This window comes from Grus americana, chromosome 21, assembly GCF_028858705.1.
Source record: "Grus americana isolate bGruAme1 chromosome 21, bGruAme1.mat, whole genome shotgun sequence".
Taxonomy (NCBI): Eukaryota; Metazoa; Chordata; class Aves; order Gruiformes; family Gruidae; genus Grus; species Grus americana.
The window spans coordinates 1464386-1491319 of NC_072872.1; the positions used below are offsets into that span (position 1 = coordinate 1464386).

Genomic DNA, 26934 nt, shown 5'->3' on the forward strand with positions numbered 1-26934 from the left:
GGCGCGACCATGGCGCGCTGAGCGGCGACGGAGGCCGCCACCCCGCAGCCGGCGGGCCGGGGCCAGGCCGGGCCGGGGCCGGGCCGGGGCAGCCGGCAGGACGGAGCCGGCCGGCGGGGGGCGGCGGGGCGGCGAGCGGGCCCGGCGGGTGGGCCGGTATTCGGCCTCCGCCGGGCGGGCGCGGCGGCGGGCGGCGGCGGCAGCAGCAGCAGCAGTGGCGGCGGGCGGCGGCGCCATGGAGCCTGCGGAGGTGAAGGACCGCATCCTGGAGAACATCTCCCTCTCCGTCAAGAAGGTGGGCGGCGAGGGCCCCGGTGTGGGGCTGGGGTGGCCCTGGAGGCACACGCCATGCACACCACCCCTCCACCCCCCCCCGTCTCTGACAGGGGTGTGAGGATGGGAACCCCCCTCTGCCGGGGCTCTGGGCCCGGGGACAGCCCTGGGACAACCCTGGGGATCCCTTCTGGAAGGGCTCTGGGCCTGGGGACAGCCCTGGGGATCCCTCTGCCCTGGGATATCCCTGGGGACTGCCTCTGCCTGAGATGCGGGGCTGGAGGACACTCCTGGGGACCCCCAGACACACACTACCACTAGAGACGTGGGGCTGAGGGACAGTCCCTAGGGACCCTTCTGCCTGAGGTGTGAGGCTGGGGAACAGTCCCTAGGCACACCCTACACCCAAGGTAGGGGGCTGGGGACACCCCAGGGACACTGGGGGACTCTTTGGGACAGGAGCGTGGGGTCAAGGACACCCGGCATCCCCTCTGCCAGAGGCAGGGGACACCTGTACATCCTCTGTGCAGGTACAGGGATGTCTCTAGGGACCCCCTGTGCTGGGGATGTGATGTTGGAGGCATCCTTTTTGCTGGTGCCATGGGTCACCCCCAGGAGCCCCAGTCTGCTGGTCAGGGTATACTGGAGTTCCCCCTTTTCAAAGGGTTTCTTTCTCCTATGGACAGGACTGGAGGGATCCTGGGGGGAATCCTTTTTCTTGGGGCTGTATGGTGGGGAGATTTGGACGAGTCCAGCGTGAAACCCTCTTTTGAGAGGTCCTCCCTCCAGCCAGGTGTACATCGTGGGTTTGCTGTGCCCTGGTGCGAGCCCTCAAAATGAGAGGTCTGAAGACACATCCTCATCTTTCACCTTGTCCTTCTGCTTGCCCCTCATTTCTCCTTGCCCCTTGGCATCTGCTGCCCACGAGAGTGTTTTTTAAAGCCCATCTCTTTGGTGGGGAATGTCTGCTGGCACAAAGGGGACCAGGACGCGGACGTCTGTTTGGGGCGGTGACAGGAGTGAGTTGTAAGGACATGCTGGAAGTTTTGGGTTGGGCCACATGTCCTGCCTGGTCCATGTGTGAGCTCCAGCCATCTTTGAGAAAGAACGCAGCTCTGTTTGAGGAGGTAAAGGGAGTCTTGTTTCAGTTTTTGGCCCAAGTTTGGGGGGAGAGGATGCTTTCTGGACTCACTGATATTTCTCCAGTTGGTGGGTTTCCGCTGCCTTATGGAATAGGAGTTTTCCTGTGATCTGCAATGTGTCCTGACACGGATTCATCCGTGAAAACTTGTCTCGCGAAGACCATCACAAGTGAGTTCCTGGCACTATTAAGGAAGGGATAGGCTGACATCGCCTCTGGGACGTAGGATGGACGTGCAAACCTCTCCCAGCCTTTCTCTTTTCTTCCATTGGTGATCCCGTCCTCTGTCCTCTCACCTTTCTGTCCTCTGAAAATTAAGGATAATCTTTTATCTACTTGGAAATCAGTGGACGTTCAGCTTGCTCCCAAGCTCTGTTATGATGTTTAACAGTGCTGACATAGCTGCCTCAGTTTCCCCATATGTATAAGGATATACTACTTCCCACGCAGTATTTGTTGGACGTAATTTATTTGCATTCAGAAAATCTTCAGAGGTCCCTGTTGGAAATGCTATCAAATCTCGTTCATCCTCCTCTCCCTACCTCTGGGTCCGTCTTGAGTAACTCCTCATTGCCAGGATTGTGTCATGAGGTGTGGAGGAGTTTTCCAAGTATCTCGTCTCTGATTTCAAAAGCTTCCTAGCTGTGTAGGTTGCTCGCCCCTTACTTTCACCATCGTTGCAGGTTTGAGTTGTAGAGCAGAGGGTTTAGATGTGTTTGCAGTGATGTGCGCACCTCTCCACACCACTTTTTGGCCAGATGGTGGTGATAGGTTTTCTTTTCTGAGCTTTAGACCTAAAGAGGAATTTGTGGACTCTCAGCAGTCCGTGGACTGCAAGTCAGATGTTATTTTAGAAGACAGCCAGGACTAAACCCCACCTTGAGACTGGGCAAACTGGGACAAACCACCACTGAAGGCTGAGGTACCTGGTAATGATGTCAGGCTTTGAGTAGCAGCAGCAAAAATGCCTTATTTTCACCGAGTAGCCCTGGGCAGGGTTTGTGCCACAGAGACCTGTGGCTTTGACTTGAACTGGCTGTGACTTCAGTTTCTCCAGGGTGCTTTTGAATTTCAGGAGGGGGGGGGTTAGAGCACAATCAGTGAGTAAATTCTGTAGAACTCAACAGCAAAAAAAAAAAGTGCTTTGGTTCCAAGTGAATCCCTCGAGCCTCAGTGAACAGGACTGTTCTGTCTAATTTTCCTAGAAATATATGAGGGATGGAGCACAGCTAGAAAAGATGGGACGTAAACCTGCTTGGAGAAGGTAATTACAAACCTGTGGGTTTCTCTGTGTGATACCTAAGTGCCAGGGCTGGACCATTCACATACTTCAGCCATATCTCAGAGATCAGTGGTAGCTTTGCCACTGACTGCGGGGGTGTGAGATCAAACCTTGACTGCAGAGAGGGGGGCAGAACATCTAATTTAGACACCCCATAAATTGTCCCCTGCAGCTGGAGAGATATCAAGAGGCTGCTGCTCTTGGTGGCTTCAGAAGAGGTTGGGAGAGCTCAGCAGTAGCGAGTTGGGTGCCGCCTTCAATTCCAGCACACACCCAAGGGAATTGTAAGCGTGGTGTTGATTTCCCATCTACAGCTTGTCCTCCCTGGGAGACAGAAGTTAATTCAGGGGGCAATGCTTTCTGCTCTGATTACGTGGACAGTGTGATGCCACGGAGCTCGTTGCTTCTGCCTCATGACCATTTCTTTTCCTCTTTCCCATCCAGCGCTCCCTCACCCAGCTTTCTGCTAAGAGGGCTGTGCTTCAGCACAAATTACTGTGCAAATTGATGCCTAACCCTTATTTTTTTTAAAGAATTAGGGCTTTATTGAGGCAGAAGGCTGGAGCTGGGCATGTTATGGCTCAGTGTGCATTCACTGCTTTCTGTGCATCTTCTCCCAGTGTGCTGCAGACCCTTGTTCACTCAAGTGCTTGTTTTCTTCTAGGAGGTATTATTGTGCGCAGCAACAGTGGGATGAGAGCAGCCTCCTGGTGCTTCTCAGTTGAACTCTTGCCGTGATAAGCACACTAGAAATGCCAACAGCTTCGTATCCATCCTTGGCCAACCATCTCCTGGTAGCTAGAAGCTATCACAGGTGACCCGGTCGGGGTAGCATAGAGGTTTTGTATTCTCTTGTTGGATTTCCATGCCCTCCTTGACATTGCAGTGGGTTGAGGAGAGGTTTATTGCTGTCCTGCCTGTGATTAGGTGGTGAAAATGCAATGGCCTTAAATGACGCTCCTCATTGGGAATTCCAGGAGCTAAAATTAAAATCAGAAAAGAGATCAGAATCCAAGATTTTGGGGGGTCTTCTCTGTTTTTTCAAGCTTTCCTACTGGCTTTGAAGGACACGCATTCCCATGAACTCTAGAGCAGCTGATCCTTGGTGCGTGTCAATCAGGTGGAGCGATGGTTTTTGCTGATGTTGCAGGAGTTTTTGCCAAAAGCTCTGGCTCTGCTCTGTTTACGCATGACTTTGGGAAGGTTTCCACTTCCCCCACAGTGAATGAATGCTGTGCCTTTTCTGCTTGTCTCCGGATCAGATTTTCAGCCCTGTACCATTGAAATGTCTTTGCAGTCCCCCGGGCTCCCTGAGCTCTGCCTTGCAGCATCTCTGATTCTCCTGCACGGCAAGAGAGGGTAGATTTGGGGATGGCTTAGTGCCCATGTCCTAGAGAGGAGCAGGTAGCGCTAGAGTGGAGCATCCATCTTCGAATCATGTAGGGAAGGTGTTTATCTCCGGCTGGGTGGATTTAATTAGCCCAGCCACCGTGACACAGAGGTAGCAATTCTGGAGATGTGAAAATAGCCAAATAGCAACTTGCTTTCCGCTTCCCGTTGAGGGGCACCTCGCTGGCTCTGAGACCACAGGGGGGTTTATCTCTGCCAGGGTATTTCCTCTCGCTCATGTTTACTCCAGGTCACATCCGCTGTTGCTGCAGGGAACACACAGCAGGGATCCGCATCGGTACGTGTGCGCCGCGCTCCTTGACAGTCCTGGCATACCCTTTCGCCACGTGTACCAGGTTTGCCAGACTGCCAGAAGCCCATGGCTGAAGCTAGCAGCAATCTCACGGACCTCATAAGTCAGCCACAAAGACACAAAGGTTGCTCAGGTGCTTTAAGAAGTCTACGAACGCTTGCAGCTCTGACACTGTGTGTTTTGGTGGTCTTCTAAGGGCTTTGCCACTGTTTGACGAGCGAACAAAGCTGTTTGCTGTGGTTCTGCTGAGAGCGCAGCAGTGTATTTCTTGGGTTACTTGAGTATTTCAAGGTTTATCTCTTTGGAAACTCCTAATGCCGCATCCTGATGCAGGCCCAGTGATGGTACAAGGTTCGTCTTCTGCAGTAGCAAGGGGATTGGATTCTGTGGGTACCTAAACTGATGTTGTCTCTTTATACCCAGAGGAGGTGTTTCTCAAAACCAGCTGTTGGACCAGGCTATGATAGCCTTTTGAGGAAAAAAAAAAAAGTCCCGTTTGTTCTCCGACCACTAACACAAAGCATTTTTCTGGGAGAGCAATTGGTTTAGGAGGCTGAATTTTGGCAGTGGGTTTTGTACGAGGAGCTGAAGCCTTGCCTGTGAGCCTCTCCGCCTCCGATTGCGCAAGTTCAGTGGCTGTTGGGCGATTTCAGCTTTCCTCGCTTCTGATATCCTGGTCCAAGAGGAGTAACCGAAATAACTGCAGGCCAGAGGACTTCATCTACGGGGAGAGATTCAGAGCCAGTGTGCGTGAGTAAGCAGCAGCAATCTGGGAGAGCATCGCCGTTACCAAGACTTGCAGGGCACAAGCACCCTGTGCTTGCTTGTTTTCCTGTGTTTACCATCCGGGCTTGGTTTTTTTATTCCCATGACATCTGTTTTCTCTGTTGTGCCGAGCGTGTGACCTTTCCGTCTGCCTTCATTGAGCACAGGGATTCTGTTCCAAGCAGCCAGCTCCGTGCCCGTCCCCTGCTCCGTGCACTCTGCTCGCCGTGACACAGGAATGGGATGCTCCCTGTGACTTGCAAGTATCACTGCTGGAAAAAAAAAATCCTGTCCTTGGCTGAGCCACGCACAGGCCCAGCCTGCTGCAAGGTTTGCCGCTCAGGAATAACGAAGAAAAGCCTTCGGGGGTGTGGGAGCTGATGAGTGTATATGTCCAGGAGTTGACAACCTTGTGGGTGCTGGATTGTAAATGATTCAAAGCTTTGTGTTTCCACCCACGGAGCATCTTCGCTGTGGGTTTCAGCTTCACCTGTTTGAGGCTCCTGTCTCTACACATCACGAGCACGCTCTGTTTCTCTCCAGGCTGCTCCAGCGTCACTTGTGGTGCCTTCAACGTGTTGATGCTCTGAGCGTGCCAATGTATTTCATCCAGGCGAGGTGTACTGAGGCTGGGTGCTGAGGCCGGTGCTGGTTTGGAAGCTTGTTGTAAGAAATGTTGAGTCAGATGATGTATGCAACCTCCAAAATGTCCTGCTAGAGCTGAAGTTTTAGGGCTTTGCGTTATACAAGCGTATAAGAAAGAATAACGCCCCTGCCTTGAAATTCAGCCTGCTTTTATGGGTGGTATGGAAGAGTAGGAGTTTTCCAGGCAGAGAAGTTCAGCCTCCTCTTTATCCATTTGCCATTGTACTCCCCTGAGCAGATATGAGAGTGCTGGTTGCTTATCTATCTTTTATGTGTCTGTCCTGTCCCTGCCCATTGCCCCTTCCCTTGGGATTGAGCTGTTATCGCCTGCATGGGACAAGGTCAGTCTCCTGCCACCTTTTTTTGATGCTCCCTGGAGTGCCAAGACCCAGAGCTGGCGTCTTAATCAGCATTTTTTAATCACATTCTTGGACAACTTTGCTAGCTGTGTTCACAGGAAAGTGTATGGGTTTGCTCTTGCTGCAGAGGCTTATTCTGGCTGTGCAGTCCAGTAGGTAACATGCCATCTCCAACTGCCTGCCTGGATGGCTCACGAAATACTGCCCTCAAAGAAAAGCACCTACTCGATAGCTTGGAGGAGTCTTTCTAGCTGCTGGGGAAGATGGTGAGAGGACAGGAACTGAGGCGGAAAAAAGGCTGCTGCCAGCTTCTGTTAGGTTTTGGCTGTCCACTTGCTGCTTCGTGGTACTGCTTTTGTTTTGAATTCCTGAAGCTGGGGAAAACTCCTCGTCAGTCTGTGTGCTGTGGCTGGAAAAGTGGGTTTCAGAGCACCTCTCGCCTTTGCCATGCAGCAAGCACTGTGGTTAGGGAGCCAGAGAAATGCAAAGGGTGCCTGACTGGGCTGTTTGCTTTTCTTTCACCATGTTTGTCCTGCCAGGGAAATACTAAGCTGAACCAGGAAATTAATTTGGTGTTGGAAAGCTGCTAGTGAAACATCTGCAGGCCAGATTTACGGAGAGGAGATGAAGACTTGGTTGGGTTGTGGCCAGCTGTGAACAGGTCAGGAGACTGTATTTCAATAAGGTTGTAGAAATACGGGAGAGATTTCAAAGGAGAGCCACAAGAATGCTTAGATTGGGAGAATGGACTTTACAGTGTGGCTGCCTGATTGTTTTTTGGTGTCTCTTGCAACACAGGAGCTTTGCAAATGAGCCTGGAGAGCTTCACACTCATTGAGAGCAGTGCAATTGGTAGGCTATAAAATTGTGCAAGGAATATCGTCTTTTGTGCATGCCAGTGTGGGGTGTGGTGTATCACTGGAAAAAAAAAAAAAACAAACCAAAAAACCCAAACCTCCTGATTGATGAACAATTAAATCCACCTTCCCCTCGATGGGGACAAGGTGTGATTGCTGGAGTGCAAACCCCATGTTCCCACCGTGCAAACCAGCTCCCTGTTCCCTTTGGCCAAATGTCCTTCTGCTCTGCTTTCTTCTCAAGTGTGTTTAACTCGCCAGCCTTGAGTGTCTGGGCTTTTGTAACCAGTTCACCAAAGCAGGTTTTGTCCCATGCTGTCACAACATTGGTGATTGGACACAGTCGGAACTGCAGAGTGGTCTCGGTGAGTGGCAGGGATGCCTTCTGCATGCCGACGGCACTTATTTTGGCTGTAGGAATGTCTATAAATAGACCTGGGTCATGGCTCGAGGCATTTACCGTGCCCCACACGAGTCCTCTGTCTGAGCCAGCTTTCAACCCTTCCTTCTGGTTTTGGAGCGCAGAGAAGATGAGGGGAAGAGCATCTCTCTGGAAAACCCATAGATGACCAATGTCACTTTTGGTTAATGCTTTTTAACCTTATTGCTTGTCTCCTTCCTAATTTTCCCCGGCTCCAGCCCGGCTCGCTGCCCAGGTATGTCAGGGAGCTGCTTTGTGGATGCTTCATAAAGTTTGGTCACCACCTCCCAAACAGGTCCGTCTGCCACGCCGTGATTAGGGAGAGGTTGGTTTCAAATTATTCGTTTGTGTTTGATAGCGATTTACAGGAGGGAAGTAAACACTCCATAGAAATGCCATTTTTTCAGGGCAGTGCCACATCACTCCTGCCTGCGCTGCATGGTCAGGGTTGGGTGCTGGGATTGTCCATTGTCTGTATCGCTGCCCTGAGATGCTTGTGGTCGTAATTCCTACAGATTTTCAGCTAAGTGGATCTTGGAGCAGGCCAGCGGACCTTTAGGAAGTGATACAACTGGATTTTTGTTCCCCAACTGGTAAAGCTATTTCATTGCACCTTTGTTGTGCTCCAGCAAGCTGTGCGCGTCCTTTGCTTGGGGCTGTAAGCTGTTGGCTGTGTTTATTTTGGAGAGGTGCTGGAAACAGCACCATCCCTTGATGTAGCACCATCCAGGGAACGTGGTGGCACATCTTTGTGCCCTCAGGAAGGAGCGAGCCCTTGGTGTGCTTCCCTGTGACCGACAGCTCCTAAACTACTGACTCGGAGTGCCCGAATCCAAATCTGAAACTGCTGAGCGCACGTTTCCAGCTCGCAGGGTCCCACGTGCACAGGGCTGACGTGACCCCGTGACTCTGAGCAAAGCACAGCCACGCCAGCTCATCCTCTGGCTCCTGGCGTTGCAGAGGGGCAGACTTGAGCCTTTTGAGGTTGGTTTGATTTGGACGTTGCCATGGGGCTGGGTTTTCCAGTAGCCTCCCCAGGAAGAGGGTAACTGGTTTGGGAAGAGTAGGAGGCTGTGTGCTCTTTGCAGAGCAGCTAAAAGTAACACTAAGCCTTAATATCATGCAGAACGAGCCCTTGAAAACTTAAATCCCTTCATGGGGAGAAGATTTGGCTTTTCTAGGGAAGAGAAATCTGTTTTTCAGAAATTCCCTGGTGCTTCACGATGTTCAGAGATGTTGAGATGGGACCACCAGTTTGCTAACGGTTTGCATCCTCTGATGATGGGAGCAGGTCGGTCTGTGTAGCAACAGAGACGGTTGGGAGCTGTGAACTGGCCACACGAAGGACTGTAACAAAGATATAAGTTATTTTCGGAGAAGGAAGGAAAGAAAAAAGAGGAAATGTTTCTATTTGCTCATCTCTTTTGCTGCCCAGGCTTGGAGTCACTCTGTCATGGGGCATTCCTCTAGTTGGTAGCACAGACGGGCTCAGAGTTCCCTCCAAGATGACCTCCCCGAGCTGTGTGCGTAGAGCTGGTTCAGTATCTCCTTGTTTTTAGTGGTAAGCTAATGTAGGGCCTGGTTAGTTTGGTTTTCCCCTAGCCGTCTCCTACAGCTGCATTTCTTCAAGGGAGCACAGAGCTTGCAGAAACACCCAGGACAGGAACCCTCCTCTGAGGGTACCCCAGCTCTCTGCAGGGGCAACGGCCTGGTTGGGACAAGCCGGGAATTTCTGCCTTCAAATCCTGCTGAAATAGTTCTTGAATAGTGGGATTTTAGGGCATTCTTCTCCCTGCTTGGGTCTGGGCTGCCTATTAATATTGTAAATCTTCTGGGACAGCTGCCTCAAAAAAAACCCAAAACAAAACAAAAAAACCCAAAACAAAACAGCTAAGAGCTGCTGAGCTGAAATGTTTGGGTCTCACCTGGGTGTTGTGAAAAAGTCTGTGCATCGCTGGAGCACCCGTGGGTGGCTCTACAAACAAAATGGTATTGCATGTTTCCTTCCACAGGGGATTTACCTTCTGGACTAGACGGGATAGGGACAGGGTGAAATGCACTACGCGATCGGACGAGGGAATTTGGCTGCGATTCTTCGGGCTCAGCAGTTCTTTCCCACGTAAGGGCTGGGACCTGCTCTGTGCAGGAACATGCCTGGCTCTCCCATCTTACCTAAGAGCTCCAGAGAGAGCCAAGGTCTTCAAGCCAGGAGTGTGTCAGAGCTAGATATTCATATTTTTAAGAATATTGTTGGGAACAGTTCCCCAGGGTCCATGAGGTGTTCTCTGTCCCCTTCATAACTTTGAGACTGGATGATTTTTCTAAAGGAGCTTCTCTGCCTCTAGTAATAATTCAGGAGGAGAAACCAGTTTCTGAAGACAGGTCAGACTCGACAAGTACAATACCATCAAGTTTTTGGTTTTTAAATCTACCATCTAACTGGTGAGGTTGGGCAAAGACGTATCGGGTCACCAAAATAATATACGTATGGGTGATGTGTTGTCGTGGCTCAGCTGAACCACGCTCGCTTGTCGTCAGCCAGAGCAAACAAACGTGGCATATACAGCTGAGATTACATCCTGGGTGAGTAATCTCCCTGCCTGAATGCCGAGTGTGTGCGAGACAGGGACCTAAATAGATCTGTAAGCTCCAGGGGCAGGAGGAGGCCGGTGGGTCAGCTGGGAAGGGATATAGGATTTCGGCATAAGGGGATTTCTAGGATTTCTAGCAGGTTTTGCAGAAGCAGAAAAGCAGTTTGTGCTGTATCAAGCCTCCGAGGGCTGGTATCAGCAGATACCCCTGACTTCAGAGCTAACTTTGCAGCTGCGAATGGGTTAACCGAGGATGAGTCAAGCTGTCCGGATTTTTGAGAAAGTGGCAACTAAGTGACGTGATGCATCATAGCGATGTAGCCTCTCCCCAGTGGAGGCAAATGACTCGGAATTAATTGAGCTGCCTTTGTCCCGTATGCACGAGTCTCCTTCCATATCCGCGCTGCCCTTTGCACCCTCCGAGTCCCCGCTGCTGTGCAACCAGGCAATCTGTACCAGCCTGTGTTTGAAAGTCTGGGGCAGCTCTCAGCTGCCTAGCATCAATACCCAGCATCACGGCAGTCACTTGAGCTGCCTGTAACAAGAAAACCTCTGTCTCTTCCCGGGATGCTGAAACTGCGCTGAGTTTTTGCACAGATTTAGCACAGAGTGTGTGTGCTGCAAGAATGAGGCTCCTGGATTCAGAGCATCTTTTATACCTGGAAGCAACAAATCTCCCCAGCTAGGGTTTCCCATTGCAAGACCCTGAGACTGAGGAGTGGACTTGTCCATGGCAGAGCCAGAAACAGAGCCCAGAACTCTGATTTTTCTGTTCTGAACAGCTTTGCAATGGCTGCACTGCTGCAGAGGAACCACCAAAATCCCGCTGTAGTGTTGGCTGTGAAGGAGTAGGCTGTGCAGCTCAGCCCGTCTGCTCAGCGAACAGGGAAGTTGGTTGTGCAGCTGTGGCCATGCTGCTGGCATGTCTCTGAAACGTGGATGAGTCTTTGTGGGTGAGGTTCTCCTTATGAGTTAACTGCCTTTAGGGTAAACCAATTGCTAAGTAACCTGCATCAAGGTTTAGCAAGCTGAGAGATTTAAAAAAGCTATTTAATGCTGGCTCTGAGTGTATTGGCATCCACATCTGCGTCCTTACTGGGCTGTAGAAGGGCGTTTCAGCCATGCTGTCTCTTCTTTTTGCAGCTGCAGAGCTACTTTGCTGCCTGTGAAGATGAGACACCGGCCATCAGAAACCATGACAAGGTCCTGCAGCGGCTGTGCGAACATCTGGACCACGCGCTGCTCTATGGGTAAGCGTGGAGCTGCCTCTGGGCTGCTTGTCACTGTGCTTTGCCTAGCATGTAGCCTCAGCATGGGGAAGCCATCTAGGCAGTAATTGGGATGGAGATAACGAAGCCCTTGCTTAACCTTCCTCTGACCTTCTTTCTCTTCTAGTCTGCAAGATCTTTCCTCGGGCTACTGGGTTCTGGTCGTTCACTTCACCCGCCGGGAAGCCATCAAACAGATAGAAGTGCTTCAACACGTGGCCACCAACTTGGGACGCAGTGAGTATTCACAGACGCTGCCTTGGCTCTGAGGGCAAAGCTCGGCTCAGGGACATCTGGCAGGAGGTCCAGGCAGGTTGTGCTGGCCGCATGTTTGAGGGTTGGAGCTGCAGGCAGACCGAGGGAGCCAGCAGGCAGCTCCCCGCTGAGTCTGGGTCACTTTGCCGAGGCCGAGGAGGTGGGAGTCCTACTGTAACTGCATGACGGCCCTAGAAATAATTGCACTGTGCCTCAGGATCAAGTGTTGGGTCAGAGACATAACCCTGCTTCTGCCGTCGTGAAACCAAAGCGATCTGCTTTGTGCTCCGGGAAGGGTTTCTGGCAGATGGGAGGCATCACCTCTCTCACCCCTGAGTCTCTTGCTGTAGCTGTCGTTTGCCTGATGCTGCTTCTCCCCTGCTGCGAGTTGTCTGTAGTGGATGTTTGGGACCATCGAGGCTGCTTTTGACGCAGGACGGTGCCCAGAGACCTCCTCTCTGCCTGATTATCCCAGCACCCTTCATCTCCCAAGCCCCATATTGGTGAGAGCGGAGCTGAGCACAGATTCCACCATCACCTCTCGCTGCACCAGAATTTGTGTAATATCTCAAATTGCACTGATTTAGAGCAATTCTCCCTCCATCTCTCCTGTCTCTGATGCCTGCTGGAAATGCCAGCAGGGCTCCCATCTCGCTGGAGAGACACAGTTGTGTGTCTGCTTCTCAACCAGCTATCACGCGGTCTCTTATTCCCACTCCGAATCACGAATCTGACCCTTCATCTCCCGCTGATGTTTTTCCCCGCAGATTTCCCCAATGGTCAGTTGCTCCCTTGAAATGATAAAAATGCGAATGAACGATCTTGACGTGTTTTAACTGATTTGTGATTATTTCCAGGCTTGCTTTGCTTCTTAGGCGCTTCCCCACAGATAAATCTCTCTGCTGCTTTCTTTTCAGGCCGGGCATGGCTGTACTTAGCCCTCAACGAGAACTCCTTGGAGAGCTACTTGAGGCTGTTCCAGGAGAACCTAAGCCTGCTGCACAAGTACTATGTCAAGTGAGTATCCCAGCTCGTTCTTGTTTGGGCACTGGTTGGCGTCCCTTCTTGTCAGAAGCAAGCCCTAATTTGCCAGTGGGGAGCAAGCAGTTGATCAGGGTCTGACCTTTCCTTATGGGTTTTTCATGATTAATTTAAAGGTTCCAGATATGGATGCACTGTCCTCTGTAAGAGCCTGCAAGCATCTCTCCTGGTTACTGCTTTTACTCCCAGTTCCAGATGTACTTTTTATCCTCTTTTATGCTTTCCAAGAAGCTGCTGAGCTCTTGTCCAGGGACCCAGCTCTGGTGGATGCCTGGAAATCTGGCTGTAGCTCATTTTGGGGACAGCATGTAGTGGACGTGCCCGCCTGCCCTGAGCCACACGTATCTGCCCTTAAGCTCTGCCATTGCTCTTAGGAGGCAAACAGCAGGCTCACAGCTCTGGGGCCGTTTGTGTGGCAGCTCAGAGACACACAACCAAGAAAACAGAAGGGTGCTTGTAGCTATTTCTTCTCTTTCCCACATCTCTAAACCTCTTCTGTTTTATCTGTGCTGCAGGAACGCCCTGGTTTGCAGTCACGATCATCTGACCTTGTTCTTAACGCTGGTGTCTGGGCTGGAGTTCATCCGCTTTGACTTGGATCTGGTGAGTGTTTTATCTGTTTCTCTTGGCTCTGGGAGAGTGGGTGCACGGAGCAGGGGGAGTCCTGGCTGCGACAGGACTGCTTGGTCCAGGGTTTACCTTCTTGTTGGCCTTCAGCTGAAATCGTGAAGAACTTTTAGGAAAGGCTCTAGGCTGGGATCTTTGGAGATCGAGCAATGGGATTTATTCCTGTTGCTCAGTTATTCCTCCTACTGTTCAGAAGAGGAACGAGGTAGGTGCAAGGAAGGCAGCTGCAGGGCAGAGTGCTGGGGATAAAGGAGTTGAGCTCTGCAAGTGTGGTACGACATGCCAGCGTCCCTCCAGGTAAACACAAAGCTGCTGGCTAACCCTTGGTGTTGTGATAGAGCTGTTGGGTTTCCTCTGAAAGGCAGCAGAAATGGGCGGTCAGAGGACGTTCGAGGACAGCCCCATCGTTTTGACTGTGCTAATAACTGTGTGCGGTGACTCAGAGCGTGACTCACCCCACGCTCTTGTCTCTGCAGGACGCTCCATACCTGGATCTGGCCCCGTACATGCCAGATTACTACAAACCTCAATACCTGCTAGACTTTGAGGACCGCCTGCCCAGCTCCGTGCACGGCTCAGACAGCCTGTCCCTCAACTCCTTCAACTCGGTCACCTCCACCAACCTGGAATGGGACGACAGTGCCATCGCTCCGTCCAGTGAAGGTCAGTGGTTTTTTTGGAGATAGGTGCGGTCAGGGCTGTGTGCTCCCACACCCGCCTTCAGCTGAGCTGCCGGACCAGATGAGACGCCGAATGAGGTAGCAAATGATGGGCTGGAAGAGATCAAAGCAAGAAACCCAGCAGTTAGTCTGTGAGTCTCTCCTGTCTTGCCTTGGGAGGTGCTGGGATTTAAGCTGTGAACACCCCTTTGCCTTGGATCAGGAGGGAAGGACTTCCCCTGCTAGTCACTTCAGGCCACGTTTCCATCCTGGGGGGTGTGTTTCAGCAAGAACTAGAGAAATCTCCCCGTGGAGTAAAAGCCGTGTCCACATCTGAATGTGGCTTCCAGTTCAGGGGAGGTACACAGGGCTGTAGAGAACTTTTTTCAACTGCTTATTTTGCAGTCCAGAGACCTAAATACGCTGGAGGTGGTGGGGAATATTTCCCAGCGTCTTTTCTCCATGTCTGCAGTCTGAGGGAAAGGCAGCCGGTCGTCTCAGAGGTGCCGGTTTTTTCCTCTTTATGCATCTTAACTTGAGCAGCCTGATAAGTTGTCATACTCACCCCCTTTTTCCTGTCAGAGAGGGCTGGATGTTGATCCTGATGAACTGGCATGATGTGTAACCCATGCCTGCCCCCTTAACTGCTTCAGACCGGAGCAGGGAGCTCTTATGCTGCATGAAGCGTGTTCACATGAAGGAGCAGCTCTAGTGCTACTGTTCCTAATCCAAAATAGGTTGGCCCTGTTCCTTTTTTGATGTCAGTTTGAACAAAGCGAGATCAGGGGATTCCAGAGTAGATGGGGCGATGCATGCTGTTAATTGGATACGGTGAATTCAGGACTGAGTCCGCATATGGATGGGTTCCCTGTGAGACAGGGGTCCACCAGTCGCCTTTTATGTGCAGACATTAAAGATGCTGAGAAGGAAAAGCCCAGGATGGGCGTCAGCATCGTTTTAGCAAAGGGCTTTGAAGCACAGCACTGCTTTGGGCTCACCCATGGCATCTGTGCTGGTGCTGTAAGCGTGAAAGGATTTGTTTTCGGGGACATGCTTATGTCAAAGCCCCAGCATCCCAGGTAAACTGGAGATGGCAGTCAAAGTCACAGGAAGAAGCTTCTCTGTCCCCAGAGGTTTGGCATAAGCAGCCGTTTCAGTGCATGCTGCACCCCTTGGGCTTGTATTCCTGTTCCTCCCTCAGAGGAACACGTCTTGGTGCCAGCGCATCTCCTACCTGTGCCTATTGTCTGGGCAAGGGGTGGCACTTGGGTTTGGCTACGCTCTCCAGCCCATCTGGTGGATGGAAGCTTAATGCTCAGGAGAAGAGGGGTTTGGAGTAGAGATCCAGGAGATTTTGGAGCTGGGTTTTGGGTTTGGCATTGTTGCAAGCTATTCCGCGTGTCCCGGCAGCAGTTGTGACCTGTGCCTCAGTTTCCCCATGGGTAGAGGGTTTGGTTCTGATGTAGAAATGCTGTCCCCTCTTGCAGGACCAGGACAGTGGAGGTGTCAGAGATTCAGAGGGCAGGCATTGCCGCTGTTCCTCTGACGTGGAGGAATTTAACTTCAATAACTATTTCACTGCTCATCATTTCAACAGGAGCATCTCGCCACCTTGGGAGTATAGGTGAAGCTGGGGATTTTAGGATCAGAGGACAAGTTTTTCCTTTTAATCAGACCCCTGGCTTTGCAAACATTAATGAGTCAAACATCACAGTATCTATGGGAGGTAAGTGTGAAGTGGGGAAACTGAGGCACAGAGCAATTAAATAGGTTCACAAAGGGGATCCCTGATTAAGTACATGCCACCGACCATTTTTCTGGTTTAGCTTTCTAGCAGCTTGCATGATGGGGCCTTCGTCCTTCTCTGGCCCCGTTGTGGCTCCCATAACGCAAACATCCAGCAGGAACAGTTAGTGCAGCTGGTTTCCATTTGCATCCATGTTTCCTAACTATTTTCTCATGCGTTTCAGATACCAGAGGAAGATTGTTTTGTTTCTCTCCTTTCCCATCTCCCTTCCCAAATCCCCTTCACACTCTCCCCTGCCCCCTTTCCCTCCCCACTACTTGTATTTCTAATCCTGAGTTTTATCCCTCGTTTTTGTAGATTATGATTTTGGAGATGTCTTTCCAGCAATGCAGACCATGCCCAGCAGAGACTGGGAAGGTGGGACATACTCATCTGTTACAACATTTTGTTTTTCTCTCTGCATTGCTGCCACCTGAAGCTTGCTGCATGCTCCCCGGTTCATTTCTTTAACAAGCAAGCACCACATCTTGATGGAATTCGGTAGAAAGGAGCGGAAAAGATCCCCAAGGTGGGAGGTTGTGTGTCTCATCTCCCGTGAGACCATGTGCAAAACTTTCCCCGACTCCTGCCGTATGCAGGCACGCTCACCCGGCCGTATATCCCGGAGCAGAGGGATGTTTTTCTGCCTCTGTGTCTTCCAGACGTGTCTGCCCCAGCCCTCGGCGTAGCAGATGTGAGGCTGGAATTTCGAGTGTGGTTCTGTGGCTGCTCGTTACGTTAACGGCCTGTGTTGATAAAGCAGCCTTTATCCGAGGTTACAAAAGAAAAGCTGCGAAATCGCCCACACCGCGAAGCTGGCAGGCAGGGATCAGCAGCCGTCCGAAACGAGTGTGACCGTGCCAGCTGACCTTACGCCGTACATTTCCTCTTTGGGGTAAAGCACGCAGGGTGCTGATTGAAAAACTGATCCACCTTCATTGATTTCCTGAAAGCCCTGGAAAACAGCTGAATTAATTCTGCTTTCTTTAATTTTGGGCCTTTTGCAGGGATTAATTTGGGAGGCTTTGTCTTCCTTGGACCCTGCTCTCCTGTATCAAAGCGTTTCTCTTGAAGCCACAACATCCAGCACATCACTGTGCTTAGTTTGGGTCACTACGCTTCTTTTTTTTTTTTCTTATTTTACCACTTTTAAAACCAGCTTGTCAACTATGTTTGGCCTTTACGGTCAAGAGCACATGCCCGTTTTAGAGGAACTCATTCTCCTTCCTCCACGTGCAGTCCCTGTGCGTACCCTTTACACGCCCTCTGCTTTACCCCCGGAGGAAATAACACCCATGCTCTGTCCTTTGCAGCTAAAAGCTGGATGGAGCCCTGGATCTGAATTGCCTTGGCCAGTATCACCTGAATATTTGGGGAAATTCTGCCTGAATTCCATGTGGATGGCTCTTGGGCTCTAACATGCTCCCTCTCATCTTCTTTCTTACCCCCCCCACAGAGATGGTTTAACGTGTCCCTGAAGCTTGAGTGTACACCTAGATGGTACAAACCACGTTTCCAAACCCAAAACCCAGCGAGCAACTTAACCGTGGGTGTTGGGTGCAGGCTGGGAGAAGCCAAGGGATGCTGGGGGCAAATCCCTCTGGTTTTCAGAGGTGTGCACAGCTCCCGTGGGATCCAGCGCTGCTCCAGACTGGGTTTCTGCATGCTGAGCAAACCTCAGCCATAGCAAAGTTTTCATCGTAACCCCCTGCCAGGTTAGCTTACTGACGCATTCCTTGCCATTCGTACATGGAGCAAGAGGTTAAGAAAGTTGGGGCAGTTCCCTGTTTTCAGCAAACACAGTTTGGAGTAAAGTTCTGTATTTTGGACAAAGATCGTTTTGTCTCAACAGAACCAGCAGGGTTTAGGCAAAAGAAGTGATGTTCATTTTGGTGATGCAGGCTAGAAGCCTGGGGCTGAAATAGCTTTTAAACGTTTTATTTTCCCTTTAATGTAGACATTAAAAATGCACCCGATTGACTTCCCTTGACAGAGTTCACACCCTCCACGCTGCGGAGCAGGCGTTTCAGCAGGAACAAAGCAGTGTTTTGAAATCAGCCATCACAAAACTGCCTTCATTAGATTTTTCTAAGAGGTTTCCAAACCTACACCCCCGAATCAGTCTGCTGGGGCGGTGGTTTCCGTCAGAAGGGATCTCCCTGCCTAGCAAAAGGTTTCTAGCTGGCTTTGGAAATGAAGGTTGCTGAAGAAAGAGAAGGGCATGGGTAACCTTCCTTTAACCGTGACTTTGTGGATGGATAACTCCGAGCATGACTCTGTAGCCCTTCTCCACTGCTCCTTTTCCCTCTGAAGACTAACACGGGCCAAGCCGGTTGTGCTACGACCTGTCTGTGCAGCCCGCTGTCCTCAGACCCCGGTGAATGCTGTGTCCCCCCTCCACCACACTTCCAGCCCCTCTGTGTGCATCTCGTGCAAGCGGAGAAAAGCAGCTGGCTCCGTAAGGATCGCTGCTCCAGGGGCTGGCTCTGTTCTGCCCTTCTAGCCGAGCGAGCGTCTTCCTAAGACCCCGTCGCAGGGGAGAAGCAGCAGTGTGGGGCAGAAGCCTCGTTAGCTCGCTGTCATCTTGTTAAGGAGCACCGTGGCCCCAAGACCCCTCAAGTTTGTTCCCAAGGATGCTACCTCTACTTCTTAATCCAGCTGCCGATTTCTGATCTAAATTGCAGGGAGTGCAAAATGCAGAATGATACTGGGTTGCGCGCTGGCCTCTCTGTCCCTCCTCGCAAGGAGCCTGCTGCCTGCAGCAACCTCTGAAGCTAAGCTGGTCCGACAGTGCTCTGCCGGTGCCCGGGATGGTGTCACTGGAGCAGTGCGGTGACCGCGTAGTGCCCCGAGCCCCAAGCACGCAGCTTTGCTTGATTTGACTTGATCTGGTGCCTGAGCTGACGTTAATCCTGCTCTTCCCTTTTTGTCTTTGCAGATGGAGACCTCACGGACACGCTCAGCTGCCCGCGTTCTACTGCCTCGGAGGCGAACGGCAGTAAGGCCTCCGTGAAGAGCCCGACGCAGCGCTACAACCCCTTCAATGAGGAGAAAGCCGACGCGCCATCCTCCACCGAGACCACACCGGTGCACACAGCTTCCCAGGAGAAGGCAGAAGCCACCCCTGAAGGAACAGACCAGTCAGAGAGCTGCACAGAGCTGGAGGTCATCAGGTAGGGACAGAGCTGCCTGGCCTGGAAACATGTCCCTGAGTGTCATCTGTCACCAGAGGTTGATGATGTGCCGCCCCGTCTAGCCCAATGGAGACAGCGTTTGTGGTGTGGCCTTTATACAATCATGAGAAAGTGGTTTTATACCTCCAGACACCTACTGATGCTCTGTAGGTGTCAACAGAGCTGGTCCCTTGTGTCTGTAGAGCTACAGGCTGGCTTGACGTAAACACCTTTGCCTGACAGTCTGTAGCGGAGAGCTCAGAGGAAGCCGTGGGCTTTTATTTGACGCTTTCTCCAGCTGGTGGCAGGGTAGCAGCAACTCTGGGTCTCAGATCTTCTCTCCCATCCTTCCTCTTGTTTGTCAGTGAGCTGTGGCTAAACCTGTTGAGGGAGATGCCTCTGCAGACCTGCTGGCCTGTGTTTGACTCCTTGCAGAGGAGATCCCCAGGGATCCCTTGGAGCCCTTAACCCAGACAAAGAGCTTGAGGCTCTGTCTACTCACACCTGGGGAAGAGAGCACCCCAAAACCAGCCCAGCAGGCCTGTGCTTTGCTCTCGCACCCTGTTTTTCCTGGGAGGAGCAGAGGAGCTGGGTTGCATCGCACCCAGCAATCCAGCAGACACGAGGGAAGGGGAGAACCACGCTCACGTCCCAGTCAAGTATGACCTGGCAGCAGTTTGGGTGCCATGGCAGGCCTGAACACTTCCGCAGCCAGCATCGCCAAGTGCCATTCAGCTGGAGCGGGCTCCAGCCTGCATCTCCCTCTTCTGGCAGGCGGGGACATGGCATTCCCACGTCCTCTTGAAACCTTCTCCCTTCCCAACATGCTCTCAGACGGGGATTTCTCCCACATCATTTTAGCTCCGCATCCATTTGTAATCCCCTTTGCAGCCAAAGGAAGCCCAAGATGCTGCATCCAGCAGCCTGATGCCTCTTTTCTTTTCTGGATAGGTAGGAAGCAGTGTCCATACCCTGCTTTTCTTGTGATGGCTGGCATGGAGACGGTAGCTCTGTGGCCCACACATTGAGCGATATTCTTGAGATAAGGATTTCTCTGCAATAGGGAAAACTTCAAAGGAAGGTTGTTGGGAAAGGGTGGGACCCCTCTCAATATTGCAAAAATCTAAGTAGGCACAGATGAGTGACATCTCTATTGGTCTCTCACCACGCAGGTTAGCCAAGAAGAAGAAAACAGGCAAGAAGAAGAAGGCAAAGCCCGAGGAGCTGGTGAACACCCCTGCACCCGTAGTGCCCGAGACCCAGCAGGCCAGCGGAGACAGCGGTGTGAACGGGCTGAGTGACAGAGAAGACTCGCAGAGAGACGATGGTCCTGCTGCCCCGGCTGGTGAGCCCAGCCCGGGTGGGCAGGAGGAGGGTCGCGAGCGCTCTGCCCTCAGGCAGCTGGCTTTACGCATCCCCGAGATGAAGGACACGTCCATGGAGAGCGTGGGGCAGCCCCTAAGCAAGGTGATGGACAGGCTCAATGGGCAGCTGGACCCCGGTGGCTGGAATGCCCCCCTCGAGCCTCCCGGGCAGTCCTTTCGGACTGGCACGCCAGGGGAGACCCCAGATGGATCGTCCTCTGGCGACTTTAGTGAGGGAATTTCAGCCCCCATGGACTTCTACCGCTTTACCGTCGAGAGTCCAAACGCTGCTGCACCAGGTGGTGGCCACCATGACACTCCAGGGCCTGGCCAACCGCCACATGTTTCTGGTAGCCCTGAGGCTCCTGAAGAAGAAGAAGAAAGCAGAGAGGGAGAAGCAGTTGGGGCAGTAGAGGAGTCTGGAGGGACGAGCGATGAACCCCAAACTAGCCAGACAGAAACCACCAACCCCCAGGCTCTCCCCGAGCCAAAGAAGGAGCAGCCCAGCCCTTCCCTGAGCAGCGCTGAGGACTCCGGTGTGGAGGAAGGGCAGGGCAGCCCTTCAGAGCTGACTCATCCCTCCGAGTTCAGGTGAGGCTGGGTTTGCTCAACAGGGAGAGCATCTTCCAAAGAATCTTGAGCTCAAGCTGGCAATTTTCTCTTTGTCCTGGGTTTGGAGGGGCAAAGACCTTCCTGTTCCAGGATGAAGATGGGTCAGGAGGAGAAGGTCTTGGGTGGCCAACGGGTGGACAAATTCAATAAGGAAGGGGATTGCCCTTCCTGGACCCACCCAGCCCCACATCTATGTCCATCCTCTACTGTCTGTCTCCACAGAGTGGATAACAACCATCTCCTCCTGCTGATGATCCATGTCTTTCGGGAGAACGAGGAACAGTTGTTCAGGGTAAGGTGGTCACAATCGATCTCCCACGAAGGACCGCTCTGTGCCTGTGTCAGCCGTGGGCTGAGAGCTCTTCTCTCTCCGCACAGATGATCCGAATGAGCACTGGGCACATGGAGGGGAACCTGCAGCTGATCTATGTCCTGCTGACGGATTGCTATGTGTATCTGATCAGGAAAGGTATCCCGTCCTGACAGCCTCTGTGCTCAGCTCCAGGGAGGGAGGCTTGCTTCATCCATGGCTTGTCCATAAATTAGGGCACCATAGCTCACTGCTTTCGCTGCCAGCTCCTGCCAGTTCCCTCATGTCCCCTGGAGTGGTGGCAGTCTCAGTAGGGAGCTCGGGTTGACTTGTCCCCCAAGAAGCCCTGAGACGCATGCCCCACAGCTCTGTGCAGCCCGGGACACAGCTTGGTTTGCAGGTCCATCCGCTGCTGCGTGGCGGCCCGGATCTGGGCAGTGCTGGGCTCCTTTGCCCCCCTTCACGTGGCTCTTTGTGTCTGTGCCAGGGGCAGCGGAGAAGCCGTACATGGTGGAGGAGGCAGTTTCCTATAACGAGCTGGACTACATTTCGGTGAGCGCAGCCTGGGTCGGGTCAGCCCTCTTGGGAGGAGCAGGAGGCGAGTGGAGGGGGATCACTTCTTACCGCTCCGGCCACCGGGGTGTCAGGAGCATCACAGTGGGGTGTTTCTGTGGGGCGCTCTGTCCACAGAGAGCATTTTGACCAGTGAATCTTTGAGACTGGAAGAGTTAGAAACGATCCCCTTCAAATGCCACCTCTGTGGGGTGCCCAGCTTGCTCGTGCCTTCGCATGGGTAGCAGAGCGACCACAGAGCGACCGCTGACCTTCTCCCCTGGGGCCAGAAGCCAGGTTCAGCTTCAGAACCCTCATCCCCCACCTGGCTTCCCTAACCGGTCATATGTGGCACAGGTTGGGCTGGATCAGCAGACGGTGACTCTGGTGTGCACCAACCGGAGGAAGCAGTTCCTGCTCGACACCGCGGACGTGGCTCTCACCGAGTAAGCAGGGACTGGGCGGCGAACCGTGGTGCTTTCCTCCCGGGGTGCAGGACCTCTGGCTGGCACCTTGGACTCCTGGTGTGATTTGGGGAATGCAAGAGACTCCAGTGATAGCCCTTCACCACAAAGTCCTGCAACCAGAGGGGGACTGGGGTTTGGTTTGATGCCACCAGCTAAACCCTGCAGGCACTGGGCGATGCAGACTGCATGTCCTTTGTGTGGTTTGGGATGAATAGGGATGAGGTCTTGAGCTTCAGGGCACGTCCACAGGTGTCTGCATGTTGTCAGCTCAGGGAGGTGACCTCTTCAGGGCCTGGATGGTCATACTGGGGTCTCTGTTGGGATGAGTGTCCATCTCCCAGTCTCACCCTGGAGTTCAAGACTTTGGTCTGTAGGTTGATTTCAAGACCCTTTGGTCTGGAAGACCAGAGGCCGATGTTGAAGGGAAGCCACTTCGGCATCAGGGCACATTGAAGGAGATGAGGGGCTACTGGCCTTATCAGAGATCTCTGTCTCCCTCAGGTTCTTCCTGGTCTCCTTGAAGTCAGCCATGATCAAAGGGTGCCGGGAGCCCCCGTACCCCAGTATCCTCACGGATGCCACCATGGAGAAACTGGCACTCGCAAAGTTTGTGGCCCAGGAGTCCAAGTGCGAGGTGAGTTTGGATATCATGGCCATCGTGAGCTCGTCAGCTCATGGGAAACTCCGTCCCATTGACTTCTCCACCTGATTCTTGCAGGCGTGCGACGTGGTTGTACGTTTCTACGGCCTTGTTCACTGGGAAGACCCCATGGACGAGGCGCTGGGACCCACCAACAATAGCTACACCTCTGCTGAAAATGCAGTCACCAAGGACGGCATCCTGCACTACAAGGCGGGGACCTCCTACCTGGGCAAGGAGCAGTGGAAGACCTGCTTCGTTGTGCTCAGGTGGGCTGTGGGTCGGGAGTGGGGTCACCCAGGGCTCCTTGGAGGAGGTGCTGGGACCAGTTTGCTGCCCAGGAACTTCTTGGGAGATGGAGAGGACCCATCTTGTCACCTGGGAGGCCAAAGCCACCGGTTGTAGGCTGCGTGGGTGGAGGGCAGGGCAGGAGTGGCTGTGGGACCAAAGGCAGAGGGTGCTTGTGCAGTTGCCAGAGCCGAGCTGACTCCGGTTACCATCTCTCTCATCTTCCTGAACGGCAGCAACGGGATCTTGTACCAGTACCCGGACCGCACGGATGTCACCCCTCTGCTCTCCATCAACATGGGGTAAGCGGCTGGTAGGACGTGGCACCCTGATGCGGCAGGGATCTGGGGATCAGGAGCTCCTTGGGGGTTCAGGGAGGTGTTTCAGGGCAGACCACAGTCTGGTCCATGCTGCAGGACTCCTTGCTCGCTCCTCGCCCGTTTGTTTTGGCTCCGGTGCGCGTAGCTGGAGATGGGCTCATTTCCTCCTGGTGTTTGCACGCCAAGCCCACTCTTTGCCAGGGAATTGGCCTCTGAAGGGCTGAGGTACCCCTCTGAGAGCCGTGCTGGGAGACCCACCGCACTCAACTCTGGCTCCACCGCGATGTGCAGAGACAGAGGCCGTCATTGGAGCAACCGCAGGAGATGGCACAGATGGGAAACGAGCGCTCGTGGGGAAAAGGGGCGACGTGCAGCACAGGGAGGGCAGACGGAGGCTGTTTTCAGGCTAGTGCCAGCCGGTCCACCCCGCTGATCTCCATCCTCCCCCCTCTCTCCCAGCGGCGAGCAGTGTGGGGGATGCCGGCGCTCCAACACCACCGACCGGCCCCACTCCTTCCAGGTGATCCTGACGGACCGGCCCTCCCTGGAGCTGAGCGCCGAGAACGAGGAAGACATGGCAGACTGGATGCAGTACTTCTGCCAGGCTGTCTCCAAAGGGGTGAGCTGGGGACAGGCCCCCAAATGTGGGTGCATCGACCCCCTCCTTTGCCCAGAGCCCCTTTGGGGCACGGCCCAGCCGGCACGGAGCTGCTGACGGGAGTTTTCTCCCGAGCCGGGAGCGCTTCCATGTGGATCACCCCATGGAGACGGAGCTCCTTCATGCCAGGTTTTAACCCCCCCCTTCCCCACCCCGTGCAGGTGATCCCCCAAGGTGTCGCCCCTACGCCTTGCGTCCCCTGCTGCCTCGTGCTGACGGACGAGAAGGCTTTCACCTGCCACGAGGACTGCCAGACAAGCTTCTTTCGCTCACTGGGCACTGTGGAGCTGACAGACATCACTGCTGTCTCTACAGAGGCCGACAAGGAGTACTGTATCCTGGTGAGCGTGGTGCTTCAGGGCTGGACAGCCCAGGGCTGGGGAAGGACCGCGGTGGTAACGCCCAGCCTCTCTCTTGGTGTGTAGGAGTTTGCTCAGGACCGCAAGCAGTTCCTGCCCCCCTGGGTCCTCTATTTTAGTTGCACTACAGAACTGGAGAGGTTCCTCTTGGCGCTGAACGCCGCGTGGAGGAACATCTACCAGGTGAGCGTGTGAGGCTGCGTCGCACCCTTCCTCCGGCAAGGAAGGGCAAACAGGGCCGGCATCCTCCGAGGAAGGCGTGGGTGAACCCAGCTTTCCTGTGAAGGGCAGGAGAGCCATGGAGCTCCTCCATGTCCATATAACCATGGGATGTGGGATTTGGAGCCCGAGGCCCCTGGCACACAGGCCATGAGCGTCCAGGGCTGGCAAGGGGACGGGGGAGGAACATGGGTCACCTCTATTTATGACACAAGCAATTTTCCCATCTGTTTTTTGGGGTGGTTTTACAAAAAGGGGGAGAAGCGGCTGTCGTTCGTTCCCCTCCTGATGGCCCTGCACGTGTGTTTCAGATTGATCTCCTGCACAAGGCCATTCTGGACGCGGCCGTCAAGAAGAAATGCGAAGACGCTCAGAGCCTCATCGACAGCGCCTGGCAGCGCAGCGATAGCCTCTGCCGCGGGCGAGCGGAGCGGGACCCCTGGTGTTAACCCTGGCCGGGGGGAAGGATGGTTGACGGGGGCCTATTTTCGGAGAACGGGGCCTGTATCCAGCTGCACCGCAGCCAACTGGCACCCCACACTCTCCTGCCATCCCTCGGTGCCCACCGGGAGTGTGCCTGCAGGCGTGGACCCCACACCCTGTCCCTGCTGGGGATGTCCAGTGCGTTTTGGGGAGCAACCGGACGCTTCACCACCTTGGAGGCGAGCCCGAGCTCGGCCGCTTTCCTTGTACAGCCATGCAGGCGAGCCTGCGCCCTCCTCCTCCTCCTCCAGCTGCCACCGGGCAAAATAATTTGCCTTTCACGGAGTAATATCCCACTAGTAACGAGGGAGAGGGCGGGAGCAGGGTGGGCTGGGGATGAGCATCCCCCCGTCGCGGTGGGGAGCAGGACTGAGGAGTTGTTCATTTTAGAACAGGGTAGGGACGTGGAGGTGGTGTGAGATGGGAACACTAAATCGCTACCGTGCATGTTTTCTCCTTGCTAATACAATCACCGAGTAGGGCACTGCTTCGCCACCTCCTTCTCCTGGCATCTCCCGGCACCGGGAGATCTCGCCTGGGATCTCTGGACATCACAACACCCCTCCCCAGCCAGGCAATGAGATTTGAGGGTAAGGAAGAAGGACCGGGGCCAAAAATCTGGCCTTGAATATCTCAACGTGGTTTTTAGATCTCGGAAGCTGGCTTAAGGTTTGGACGCTGGCCCCGTGTGCCAGGGAAAAGAAGAGATTGAGTCCCATGTTCTTCAGGAGATGTTGTCCCGTGGCTGCCATCAAACGTGTCCCCGTCTTCTTGGCTCGCTGCATCCCAGGCCAGCGAGGATCTCTTGCCACTTGCCCTCTACGGCAAGTCCCTTGGGGCACAACCCCAGCTTTTAAATAATAATAATCTGGAGCCCTTCTCGTGTAATATACGTTCACAGGGCCTTTTTCTGGGAGAAGACATATGTGACTGAATGTATATGTATATACATCTGCTTCCTTTCCCCCTCCCCGAATAAATATTCATTGGTAACTCGGATTTGGCCCTACAACAGCTTCCCCTGCCCCTTGGCTTCTGCGGCTTCGCTTTGGGGCAGGGAGGAGGAGATATTTGGGACAGAGAGAAGGGGAGGACGTGCACCCCCAGCTCCTCGCTGAACCCCAGCAGCGTTCACCCTGCGGCAGAGCACGTTCGTGGCTTCCACCATGAATTATCCCTCCTGACGCTCCGACCCTGTTTATCCCTGGATCCGGGAGATATTCCCAGTCTAGACACGAAATAAACAGTCCCAGGGCCAGCCCCCAGCGTCACCCACCTCCCCCATTAACCCTCCCTCGCCTTTCAGGTTCAAAAGGGGAGGATTTGGCGGGATATCAGGATGGGGCAGCAAGGGGGAGGGAAGGATTTTGGGGTTCCACCCCCCAGTAATCACCGAAGTGGCTCAGCCACGGCTCCGCCGCAGTGTCACGGCGCAGTCCTAAAAATAAGAATCCATGGGGGGGGGGAGCGACCTCCCCCCCTGCAGCTTTTTGGGCTGGGAAGCTCCAATTTCAAAGCGTTTCTGGGCTAAGCCAGCCACCAGTAACCCCGAGAGGGGCTGGCACAGGGGGAAGGGGGGGAGACCCCCTCCACAAGCCCCCCCCAAACCGCAGCCACAAGCGCAACGAGTTGGCCAGTCCTCATGCCCCACCTTCCGGGGTTCACCTGGCTGCGTATACCCCCCAAAACCGCCCTTCCTCGGCTTTTATTGCAGTTTGATCGCGCCTTTTCTTTTTGCAGAAACAGCCTTTTTTCCCTGTTTGCGCTGGGGCACCGCCACGTCACGTGAGACGAGGACGCCCGGCTGGGATTTGGCT

At 53.6% G+C, this 26934-nt stretch overlaps 1 protein-coding gene across 3 annotated transcripts; it reads left to right on the plus strand.

Annotated features, from left to right (window-relative positions):
- Positions 1-26122, plus strand: PLEKHM2 (pleckstrin homology and RUN domain containing M2). 3 transcript variants are annotated; one of them, XM_054849888.1, is made up of 21 exons: positions 1-295; positions 11180-11286; positions 11432-11541; positions 12477-12576; positions 13116-13203; positions 13704-13890; positions 15484-15612; positions 15991-16050; positions 18611-18845; positions 20018-20800; positions 21044-21113; positions 21200-21290; positions 21619-21683; positions 22041-22129; positions 22652-22784; positions 22869-23059; positions 23315-23380; positions 23858-24017; positions 24218-24397; positions 24482-24598; positions 24946-26122. In XM_054849888.1, the coding sequence occupies exons 1-21, from the start codon at positions 236-238 to the stop codon at positions 25081-25083; spliced, it is 3159 nt and encodes a 1052-aa protein (XP_054705863.1). In that variant the 5' UTR covers positions 1-235; the 3' UTR covers positions 25084-26122. The 3 variants fall into 3 exon arrangements, with proteins under 3 accessions (XP_054705863.1, XP_054705864.1, XP_054705865.1); XM_054849889.1 differs by lacking the exon at positions 15484-15612; XM_054849890.1 differs by lacking the exons at positions 15484-15612; positions 15991-16050.
- The last annotated feature ends 812 nt before the right edge of the window (positions 26123-26934 follow it).

Coding starts and splice junctions, on each gene's coding strand:
- PLEKHM2 (XM_054849888.1), top strand. CDS start 236: ATGGAGCCTGCGGAGGTGAAGGACCGCATCCTGGAGAACATCTCCCTC. Junction 11,542..12,476: donor GGCCACCAACTTGGGACGCA/GTGAGTATTCAC, acceptor CTTTCTTTTCAG/GCCGGGCATGGCTGTACTTA. Junction 21,291..21,618: donor TGTGTATCTGATCAGGAAAG/GTATCCCGTCCT, acceptor TGTCTGTGCCAG/GGGCAGCGGAGAAGCCGTAC.